General features: G+C 36.4%; 1 protein-coding gene across 1 annotated transcript in view; it reads left to right on the top strand.

Annotated features, from left to right (window-relative positions):
* Nucleotides 1-3,836: 3,836 nt before the first annotated feature.
* dph1 (diphthamide biosynthesis 1) overlaps nucleotides 3,837-12,637 on the top strand; it is an 88,096-nt gene continuing 79,295 nt past the window's right edge. The window contains exons 1-2 of the mRNA XM_027147703.2: nucleotides 3,837-3,988; nucleotides 5,981-6,130. Coding sequence (XP_027003504.1) covers nucleotides 3,862-3,988; nucleotides 5,981-6,130 — 277 coding nt within the window. The 5' untranslated portion in view covers nucleotides 3,837-3,861. The remainder of the gene's footprint in view (nucleotides 3,989-5,980; nucleotides 6,131-12,637) is intronic.

The raw sequence follows: 12,637 nt of genomic DNA, 5'->3' as shown, positions 1-12,637 counted from the left end.
ACTTTTCAGTGAGTCCTTAGTGGATATACTGGTATGTTTTAGGTCATTGTCATGTTTCAAGGTCCAGTTCTGCTTCAGCTTCTATTTTTTTGACAGATGGTCTCACATGTTCCTCACCTTCTGGTACAATGTAGAATTCATAGTGGGTTCTATAATGGTGAGCTGAAAGAATCTTCTTTCTTAAGGCCTCAGAGAGCTCTTTGGGTCTTATCATGGTGATACCTCTCACTTCAACAATTAAGAGCAAACCAAACTAAATGTCTGAAGTTTAAATAATTCAAGCCTCCTTTATAATGCTTTGTAAACATGTTCTAATCATGTGCACCTGTTGTGATTTACCTGTAGGTCATTTTATCCAATTTAAGTACAAATAAATGTGGGGTATCCTTAATTTAATTTTTTTATTACATTTTACAGATCATTAAAAAAAGACATTTCTTTGTTTTTATTTGTTTAGTTATATAACTTGAATCTTCCAATATTCATGGGTTGTCCTCATTTTTTTCACATGACTGTAAGTAAGATTTTCAACTTGAATATATTGTTAATCAAGAATCAGTTGTGTGATTTAAGTTTTTCTTTAATTTTTTGAGCAGTTTGTAATGGTGAGGATTTTGAATGCTTCCACAGACTTTAGTTATTAAAGGAGTTCTAATATTAAATAAGTTAACAGTGGCTTGTAACTTTGATAGGACAGGATAACCATCAAATTATCAACGACGTAGCATGAATGAAAATTAAGTCAAAAGGTTATCACTTTTAACTACAGTCTAGCGAATTATAATTATTTAGAGTAATAGGATGTTGTCATACAGTATACAATCTAGTTTTGAGCAGTGTGAACCTGTTTACGTACATTGTAAGTGGAGTAGTGAACATGCTGCTCTATGATTACCCAACATCTAGAAAAGCAAAATTAGCTGTGAACTTACTCTATCATAAAGATATATTTGTTTTTGATTTGTTAAGTTTTAGAACTACATCTTTAACATCACATTAACATGGCATTTCGTTTTTTCAGAACATTAAAGGGTTCGTGGACATTGATCCCTATGATGATCCCATAAGATTTGGGGCTTAGATAATGTATTAAATATCCTATTAGTCTGCACAAGAAGTTTTGCTGATGTTATCAGGGCTCCTCTAGGGGTTCACAAAAGCACTTAACAATATGCTAATAGATAAGATTATTTTGCATTTTCATGCATTTAATTTTGCTTTTCAGGCAACTCTAATATATGGATTATTCATACCGACAACCTGGAGATACATCATTAATGTTTATTTAGATTTAAATTATATTTTGAGTTTGGAAATTCAGACTTACTGTAGTGTTGCTGTTATACTAAGTTGCATAAGAAAGTTTCTTTTAGATTTCAACTCCAGACTGACCAATTAATTTAAACATTTTCATCCATACAGCATCCTTGCTGGCAGGCCAGGTTTGACCCAAAATTTTCACCCCTTATTATAAGCATAACATTCAGTCTATTCTGTCCAGTGTGCCTCTGAAAGTGTTTGTCCTTGGTACTGATGCTGACAGTAATAAGAACCACTTGTATGTTTCCATACTGAAAAAGACCTTGTTATTCTGCTTTTACAATATGTGAAGCAAAAAAAGATTTCTTGGAGAAATGTTCTTGATGCTATTGCATCGAGATATAAAATAGCATTTCTATGAAACTCCTTGGAACCTTTCATAGTTCACAAGCATTAAGGAAACATTAGGAATAAATCCTGAAAGTTAAGTTCAAATAGCACTTATACATTTTATACCTTTTATAGGACTTATATAATATCACTTAAATGGACTGCATTAACTTACTCTGGTATTGAATACTGATTATTCACAAAATATTACATTTACAATTTGGGCTACAGTAATAGCTAATCTGCTATGGAAGTATTGAAGTAAAATGTAATAAATATTCCTAAAGGCTGAAGATCTGTTCCTACAGTATGTCTAATCTCATTAGCTGTATAAACACTCATTGGGTTTACATTAGATAGCTGAGAGAAAACTGAACAATTGGGGTTAAGTATTATAGCAGCAAGGGGGTGGTAGGATTTGAAGTCACAGCCTTCTGATCAGAAGCACATTGCTGAGCTACCACTGACAAACAGCCCAACTGGAGACACTTACAGTACGAGTGGGTTTTCACCAAACTGTTGCCACAAAATGTGAAACACACAATTGTCAAGCATTAAGCATTAAAATTTCAGCTGTACACAATTATATTTTACTCTATTCATTTTTCATCAGACCTAAATTATGTTGATTATATAGATTATGGGAAGATTTTTATTCATTATGTAAATTTGTGCTACTCACACAAATATTAACTGTCATTTAACAGACAAAGCAGCAGCAAAACATGTTATAGAACGTTTTTCCTACAATTTTCATTTTACTTTCTCTATGCTGTTTTATATTAACTCTAACCATTATTTAACTAGTATTTTTCATAATGGGACTAATGAGACTATTCCTTCTACAGCAGCCAATTAAGGTAATATAAGATTTATTTTTAGATAGTAATGTATTTTTTTTACATTTTCAAATAAAAACATAATTTTTAAGTAATTTAAGTAATATTTTTAACAATGTATTTTTAAACTTGATTTTAGGTGCATGTTTTTTTTTTTTTTTTAAACTATAATATCTATAGTATAAAATTCTAACCAGAAGTCACAGCAACAGCAGTTTTGGATAAAATGATTCAACGAGGACTTTCAAACAACAGAAATGCTCTACAAGCATTTTCACTCATGCCCTCTGTTCAATACAGTGTCGAATTTGAGACGATGTCTCTTAACAAGCTGCATACACTTCAACTTGTTTAGGCAGCAGTGCTATCTTAACATGCCCTTCTCTCTTCAGTATATAAAATGCTGAAATGCAAAAGCTTTGGAGGTAGAATACATGCTGTGACACACTGTGGGTCTGCCAGCCAGCCGGCAATCTGAAGAACAGACAAGTGACTCATTTTTATCACTTCTCTCTACTTTTACAGCCAGACCTGTTCCATCCAAGCAGCAGTGACACAGAAGGAGTCACAGTCAATACAGAAGAATCTTATTCACAGTCTGAGAATAAATTGGTTTTGTGAATGATTCGATAATTACAATTCAATATCAATTATACTTCAACTAAAATCGGTCAATTACATACCTATTGTAGAATTTAGTTAAACCTACCAGGTCACTGAATCTCCTTTAATAGACTGAATCCTGCTTTGTGTGTGACTGTGTGTGCCTGTGTGTGTGTGTGAGAGTGTGTGTGTGCATGTATGTGAGTGTGTGTGTGTGTGTGTGCATGCGCATGTGTGTATGTGTGTGTGTGTGTGTGTGTGCATATGTGTGCGCATGTGTGTGTGTGTGTGTGTGTGTGTGTGTGTGTGTGTGTGTGTGTGTGTGCGTGCGTGTGCATGTGTGCATGTATGTGTGTGTGTGTGTGTGTGTGCATGGTTCCTGGTGAAGGCTTTGGATCCTGTGAGATAGACTGTATCTTTCAGATCAGTGAGAATACTGAGAAGGTCTAAATAAAATCTATAATTAATTTGACAGCTAGCTGTTTGTCACTAGTAAGTGTAAGAAACCCTATTACATGAAACTCTTTGATTAAATGGCAGGTCTTTCTTGATCTCCTCACTATAGGGAACATCTATGTGGTGTTGAACATGTTCCCAGTCTCTCATATGGTCCTTTAGTGAAAGCTGAATGTATCAACGTGTAAAAATGATACTCGTGAAATCATTCAAACTGGCTTGCCTAGATAAGTGGGATATAGATTAGGGTTTGTTTATGGTATATTCAAAGGTACACTAAGAAACCAGCGGCAGTGAATCGATATGATTGCGGATGATATCGATGCTAGTTGAATCGCTCGGTGCTCTACTGATGATGCCTGTATTCACCACACGTGGGGCATGCGCAAACATGGCGGCGCCCAGTGGAGATGTTGAAATCGCCACTAAAAAGCCGACAGGTAGAAATGCATGTGTTTAATCCGTATTATTCAGACTGTCAGGATGTAGTAGTCTGTGATGTTTTATTGTCACTGCCCTCGTTATAGATGTATGGCGTCTGTGAAGCTCTTTATCGCGCTGTATTGATGCCAGTGTGATCTGCCTAAGAGCACATGCTTTTTTGAGACTAACATGGATCTTGAAAATCTTGGAAGTCTATCAGAGATGAGCATTATATACATTAGTCATTTGGATAAATATGCACCTTAACTGGCAAGTGCGCTAAATGTAGCTGAAGAGCATCTGAAACTTGTTGCTGTGTTTAATCTGAACTGAGTGACAGTCACATGTCCAAATAACTCTTAGGGATCTGTTACACGTTATAGTTTCTATCCAGTCTAGTCTTCACCCATGTAACTAAACATTTATCTGATTTCCTCATGTGTTATAAATAACCATTTTAGTGCATCATCATCATCATCATCATTTAGTATTATTCCTGTGAGTTATTACAGGCTGCGGTGTGACGTCACAACACGACATGAATGGAAACAACGACGTTTTACGAGTGAAAGAATTTTCATCAATAGAATTTCATTCTATTAGCATTCACTCTTTCACTGCTGTGGAGTTAAATTTTCTATCCAAAATGTCAAATATTGGAGAAAGTCAGTTTTGGACTCAAAGATCCAGATGACAATGCTGCTATGTCATGCAGATGCAGTCATTTATGGCAAATGCTCGATTTGGCTAATTATCAAACTATGAACTGATTCGTGTGATTCGTGTCGATGGGGTATAAACGTTGACGCTTTGTTGAGCAAAGTGTACAGACGGAAAGGTCGAGAGTTTGACACAATAAAGTGCCTCTGCATTGCTTTATGTAGGTACAGATGAAACAAGGACTTAAATCCCTCCAACCAAATGATCACTTTATTATAAAAAAAATCTTGGACACCTCTGATGATCATGTGCATTATTCTGTGACTATAATCTTCTGATCACATTATCTAGTGCTAGATAAATATGGTTCTTTATGGATTTGTTACAATGTGGATATGGTTTGTTATCTATCCTGGAATTTATTTTTAATTCAATTGTAATTCTCATCGACTTCTCTGGTTAGCTATCGATGACTTCACTATATATATCATTTGTAAAGAACCATATTTATCTATCACTAGATAATGTGATCAGAAGATTATAGTCACAGAATAATGCACATGATCATATTTATTTATTTATTTGGACACACTCATAGACAATTATCTTTGGTTCTGTATTTAGCCAAAGATAATTGTCTATGATTGTGTCCAAATAAATAGATAAATAAATATATAGATAGAGAGATACATAGATAGATAAACAAACAAACAAACAAATAAATAAATAAGGTTCAGGTGTGTGTGTTACTTTATTGTGGCCAGCACATTTGCATTGCACCTCCAGGGTTGGGAGACCAGTTTCTGCCTCCAACCTGTGTGTGCGGAGTTTGCTCGTTCTGCCTGTGCTTTGGCTGTTTCCTCTGGTTTTCTCTCCAGCCCAAAGACATGATAGTCTGATCTTTATCTCTAAATTGTTCTTAGTATGTGAAAAGGTGTGTAATTGTGCCCTGTGATGGGTTGGCACTCCTGGTCCTGGGTTTGTAATTTATAGTTTTAGATTTCAGACATTTCAGATTTGAACAAAATTTTCTAGCACAGAGGTTTGAAAAATATTTTGCAGCCAGGACCCCATAGGTAATAACTATAAGAACTCAATAATATATATAATTAAGTTAATGTGGATACCGCTGAAACCCTGTCTATGTTTCATGGACTACCTTTCGATTGAAATATTTTAGGATGCAGAAAATAAATGCAAAGCCATTCATTCATGTTACAAGGCACCTAAAGTGTTTTTAAACCACGAAACAAAGCAATAAATATACATATTACATTTTTGTTTTTACAACTTCATCTGAATGCATGTATGCTGAAACTGTATTGCTTTGTTTTATTACTGTGCTTTAGTGAAAGGCCCGAGGAGGGTTGCGAATCAGATTCCTGATGAGATTCTCAAAGACCCTGAGCTTCAAGAGGCAGTTAGTGTTCTGCCTTCCAACTACAATTTTGAGATCCACAAAACAATATGGAGAGTGAGACAGGCGAAAGCTAAAAGAGGTGAGTCAGATGGATGGTTATTGATATTGTAAACAGCAGGACAGTACACACAGCAAGGAGAGAGTCTGCCTGTTTCTGTGAATGTGAAAAATCTGAAAAATCTAAATATGCATATAAAGTAAATAATGAATTTTTAAGAAGGTTGCTGTCTTTATATAGGGATTGGAAAAAATAATGAAAACACTAGACGATGCATTTGAAATTCAGATTACTCAGGAATACCGAGACAACTCTGCCTGTATGTGTTGGCAATATTAAGAGACTATTAGAGAGACGTCTTCTAACTGTGGTATGATTTATTTTCTCTCCATCAATATTGTAGTGATGTCAGCATCAACATCATTATGAATTTCCATACCAATTACTGTTTATATATTGCGTAAACTATGCATAGATCTTAAAATGATTGGAAGAATGTACACGGTGCTGATTGATGGCTTATTAAACATCATAATCATCTTATTAAATCATCAATTCAGACTTTTTTCCCCCCATATTTCATGGGAAACTCAAAAAATAGAAGCTTGCTGCTGACTAAGAGGACTAGAAGCACTGTTCCACCTGTTTGTTCCAATCATCGTGCCTAACGATCTGAAACTAACATCCGTACAGCTCTAAATGCATACCTACAAGCCCCAATTCCAGTGAATTTGTAGCCATTATTGACACTAAAGATTTTTTTCAAGCGTTAAAGACTACACTCAATTTATAAAAAAGATGTCCAAAGTACACGTTTAGACTTTCAATAGAAACCTTGCTGCTTTTTCCACCAGGAAGTTTTTAAGAACTGTATTTATTTTATTTTATTTTTATTTTTTTTTACATCAATGCCTGTAAAATTTCTAAACACAAGCTACTTAAGGAATGGAATATAAAGTCTTGAAACATCTCGGCAAACAAATGACATTGCGATTAATCCAGCAGAAAAAGGTGGGACAAATTTTGTGTTTTAAAAAGACCTCTACATCAAGGAAGCAGAGACTTTCCGATGCTATAATGAGACCTATAATGGCCACTATAATGGAATCACTTTTTGCAAATCTTTCTTCTGGATTGCTGAGAATGTATTTATTCAGCAATTTAGTGAACTAGCACAGACACCATTGCTTAGATACTTTGATGCCATCTTTGTCATTCCTACCTGCACAGTGCTTTCAAAAAGCTTGAGGTCTGAAAAGTGTAATTAGCCTTTTTGAGATATACAGCAGAGTGCAAAGTTTAATTTCACCTCCTTCACCTTATTCTTCAAGGGATTAGTTTTCTTGAATAATGGCCAATATTTACTTACATCCACGTATCTCATTTGGATTAGGGTCTAACAGTATGAGCCGGTCTATGATTGACCTCAACATTTTTCATATCGTTCTGCTGATTCCATGTTGTACAGAATTCAGAAACTAGGCCACAACAAGTCCTGCTTGTGGCCCCATGATGGCAGGCAAGACCTTGGTTTGCACCATGCTGGCAGCTTCTCCTGAGGACATTTGCTCAGAGATCTGGGACCCTCAGCCAGGTCATGTGTAACTATGGGTCTGGTTCTTTGGACTGAATCACTATGGTCTAGCAGTATGGACACATTCTTGAGCCTTGGCTAGACCATGCAGGAGCCCCTGACACATGGTCCTTGTAGACCCCTTGTATACCCCTAGGTGGATGCATTGCCTTATTACAAGCACTATTCTAAAGATATTATCTTTTCTTTACGGACTGGTAGAGAGCAGAAGGTCCTCATTTATGCTGAAGGCCATTGGATGGTATTTCATGAAGTCCTCATAGCCTAAAAGCCCTGTTATGGCAGCAAGTCCTCATCTATGCTGAAGGCCATTGGATGGTATTTCTCGAAGTCCTCATAGCCTAAAAGCCGTGTTATGGCTTTTCTGAATGAAGCAAGGCTCTTCTATTGCCCTGATTCCCAGAGAGCCACATATGGGAACTACACCTTAAATTCCCGGTTTATGAGCTGACAAACAGAAATGCATATGTCTGAAAAGTATTTTTAAGGGATCCAGTGTTTCCAAGTGGTGTGTTTATGTATGCATACATATATGTAGAAAAAGAGAAAGAATTATAGTCTCTTTGTATATAAAGTTGCTGTTTGAGTTATACCTATTATGTGTTTTGTATAAGAGCCATTGGCAGAACCTTTTATGAACTTTTCCAAGAAAACTGCTGAAAGTGAGCAATTTGAGTTGCTACTTCAGGATAAAAATAGTTGCTGGCTGCATAATTCTCGGCACCATTCGTGTGTGCACCTTTCTTACCATTCTTTCAGCTTGAATAAACTGCTATCGTGTTCTGTTCACCAAGACACTGCGAGGGAAAACATTCACGCCACTCGTTTGCATTGGGGGAGGCGAGAGCTTATTTGCTTTCTAATTCTGGCACTTCATTATCCAAGTCACTGACTGCACAATTACAATACAAAACCTCTAGAATCCTTGTGGAAATCTCTTTCCAACTTTTCCACTTTGCATTGCTCCCTGGTACACACTCAAGAACCCAGCACACGCATCTCAGAGCCCAGTGTGGCTTCTTGTCCATCTTAGACAGGTGAGATTATGAGTCACATGTGTTAGCTATTAAGTAGTCGCACACATTCAAAAAGAGAAGAATGGTGAGAAGGTTGAGGTGAAAGCAGAACTTTGGTAAATCCATTGAGAAGGTGAAATTTTGAGAGCACATTGCTGAATTAATCAAAGAGAATAGCTATTTGATGCAGTAAGCATGTTAGCGGGTGGTATATTTTATGTGCCAGGTCCTTTCTTGTATCTCTCCGGGGAAATGTATGTTGGTGTTTTGTTGTGTGCTCTGTTCATAAGAAAGAATCCTCTCTCTCAGGATACAAATGGGTTTCTCCTCCTCTCCAAAGCACTTTTCTTTTTCACTGTAACCCTGTCGGGTCTTTAAAAACTGTATTAGATGATCCTAGTAAAAACTTGGACACATTATTTAACAGGCTGTTTGGTGATGTGTACTCCATATTAAATTAGAAGATAAAAATCCTTTAATGATAGACCTACAAATAAATAAAATTACAGTTTTGCAATTTTTTCCGTAATCTGAGTTGACATAAACAAAAACAATGTACAAATCGACTTTGGGATGATAAAGAAGAATTTTGTTCTGTTTATCATGTTTCGGTACATCTGGCTGTATTGTAGCTATTCTGTGTGACACTTGCTAGTTGTATCCTGCCTTCCTTTTGGTGGCTTTTCAAGAAGCTTTGTGGTAACAGTCATAAACAGCAGAGTGCCTGTCTTTTGTTATTAAATTGTCCAACTTTTGAACACGTCATATTTTGTCTACCCATGCGATATCCCCCTAATGTTTTAAGGCTTTGTTTAGGTTTATGCTGTTGTTTTCAGATAGAACAGACATAACAGTTGCAATCAGTGCCGATTGCCTTAAAAACTGAAGACTTTTTTAATGACTAATACCTAAACATTTTATATTGTTAGTTTTTAATTAAACCATTCATATTGATTGAGACATATCAAAGAAATGGACACTTTTCTAAGCATATTTTATATCCATCCACTGCAATTAAATCATGACAAAAGATGCTTAATGCATTCTAACAATACATGGCAATTAGGGCTAATCTGCATTAGGGCTGCACAATTTAGGGAAAATGTCATATTGCGATTATTGAGGTCAATATTGCGATTGCGATAAATAGAACAAAGTCATTTCTATGTTCATGAAAATAAGATATTTTGAACATTCTGTCCAAACAGGGATATTTTACCTGGACGTAACATTTTTGTATAAACTTTCAAAAAGGAATTTAGGTTATAAATGTGTGGTTCAAACCACTAAAACTGTTGTTGGTCATTTACAAAAACAAAGCAACAAACTGGTACTTCCAAATCCTCTTTCTAAAAAGCTTTACTTATCACTTGAGAGGTTCTTTGCCAAAAAAAACAAGCATATCCACCTTGTCTGGTTTCAGACAGGAGCAATGATTCGATACCTCATTACCACTAGTGCTAAAAGCTCTCTGATGCAGAGCTTGTTGCATGCATGCACAGATATTTCTGTGCTAGTTTGCATAGCCTAGGGAAGTTTATTTTGTGTAACTTCCACCATTTCAGTGGGTCTTCTCCATGGTGTACACTTGGCATGTAAATGTAAGTGTTGAGTTCAGCAGCCACTGCTTCTCTAAATTGTACCATGGGATCAAATGTGGTCGATGCCGTTGGTGTTGTTGTGCGTGTGTTTTCCTTGAAGAAACTGGCCAGAGTTTTCTTCTTGGCTTTAGCAGCAGGTGGATTTTCCACATCCAGGCTATCCTTGTCCATCGCTGTATTGCTTGTGTGGGCTACAGGCTGCTTCTGCTGAGTTTCCTGACACAAATAAAAAAATGCACATGTTTTAGAAATCTGCATAGAATTGTCTTTGCATAGAATTGTAGCCAGTTAAGTAAACATTGTGTTTTCACTCACTATCAACTCCGACATGACTTGGTCCTTTAAGGTCTGGGTCTCTTCTGCAGAGATGTATTGTGTTCGGTACCTTGGATCTAGGAATGTGGGCATGTTTAGCAGGTCCTGCGTGACTTCATTCTATTTCTCGTTGAGGTCGTTCAAAATTTTTGATTTGAGTGATTTAGTCAGGCCAGTGTCCTCTTCCTCTTCAGCCAGCACTGAGGTATTCAAAATATGCAGAGCAGGCTTCACATAAGATATGCTCACATAGCGTTCACCTGACAGGGCATCTGTGAAGTCCTGGAGTGGGCTGAGTGCTTTGTTGCCAGATTACAGGACCTCCAGGTCCTGCCATGAGGGCAGTAGGTGTCGCACTTTGCGATCTGCAGAGAGAACTTTGGACAAAGCATTTTGCTGCTCCAGGACTCTTGAGATCATTTTCTGAGTAGAACCCCATCGTGTTGAGCAGTCTGTCACCATGGCATGCTCTGGGGGGTTAAGCTCTCTTTGTGCTTCCCTCAAAGCAACTCTCTTCTTCCAGCTATGGGAGAAGTGGCCCACAATCTTCCTGCATATCCCAGTAGCCCGGTTAATGCATTGCGCATTATCTTTCAGGGCATTTCCTATGAGTGATAAGACAAAACATTTACTAACTACAGTGACTAAAAAACATTCATATTAAAATATTCCAGTTCCAACCAATGGCATAAAACCAGTAATACAAAAATTACAACAAACACTTTGATATTCATATGTCACCACTCTAAGCTATAAATGTTAGAGCAGTAGTAGGCAAATAGCTGTGGCAGATGTGTAATTTGTACACAACCCTATACATACGCAGCCCTAAATAAAATAGGCCTTTTTTTATTTATAGCATTATATTAAAATAGCATTTTGCGTCATATAATCGCACAGGCTTGATATCGCGATTGCAATTGCGATATGATTAATCGTGCAGCACAAATCTGCATCAATGCTTGTGATAATTGTGATTAACTGTTTAATTAAAGCTGTATTATTATTATTTTAATTGGCTGACAGTAAAAGCAATTCGATATTACTTATCATGATAACAATAAGCATTCAAAGACTTGGACAAATGAAGTAGCAGAATAATATGTGTGGTGCTCTGGGAAAACCTGACAAATGTCCCTGTGGATGAATTCAAGGAATAAGACAGAAAATCAAAATTTGCCTAGAAATCGTAAAATAATTTTACTAAAATGCCATAAGGATGTTTTTAAATCGTCAAAAACTTCTAGCATCAAAAAGCATAGCTAAGCATGTTTTCTCTACACAGTGACTGTCAGGCTTTCACCATGTTGGATGGATTGCTACATTCCTTAGAGAAATGAACCTAAGCATAATCAGTTTAGTCTGTAATTAGATACCGACTCTCAAATTGATGCTCCTGCATCACAATGCAGTTTTCTTTATTTTCCCCCTTGAGTTAATTATATTTTTCTAATTTTATAATTATATTGTGGTTAAGATATGTGCAATAAAGAAACATATTTTAATCTAGAACAAGACTGTAATAGTCAGAATTATGTAGTTTCAAGATTTCTACCCCAAGGGGTTTCCCAGGCCACCTTGAAAGCTTCCCAGCCATGAAACCGGACTTATGCATTCAGATCCATATTCTAGATTTTTTTTTTTTTTATTTTGCATTAGACTCATCTCAAAAGTGATATTTATATACTATGCAGATTTTTTTGAATGTGTTTTTATGCCACGTCCTAATTCTGGAACAGAATGTCTTGATTTGCAAATTGTGCTCATTAACAGTTAAATAACATATGTAGAATTGTGTAAAGACCTGTATAATTTACACACATTTAGTTAAGTTAGTGCAAAAAGGTACATACAAGTCTGTGATGTCACAGTTTGTTTTTCAGTTTGCTGCTGAATAAACTGTGTAGCTTTTGACTTTTGGCTACTCTTCCAGCTCAGGTTCCCTGGGTGTTGAATCAGGACGTGTGGGCAAAGAAGAAAAATAGTACCTAGTGCAGACTGTTGATTAGTTGCATACAACTGTCACTCAATACCTGTCAGCTTTGGAGAAAAAAAAAATAGA

The sequence above is a fragment of the Tachysurus fulvidraco genome, chromosome 11, assembly GCF_022655615.1.
Source record: "Tachysurus fulvidraco isolate hzauxx_2018 chromosome 11, HZAU_PFXX_2.0, whole genome shotgun sequence".
NCBI lineage: Eukaryota > Metazoa > Chordata > Actinopteri > Siluriformes > Bagridae > Tachysurus > Tachysurus fulvidraco.
The sequence above is the reverse complement of the archived record's forward strand: the minus strand, read 5'-3'. Positions and strand labels throughout refer to the sequence as shown.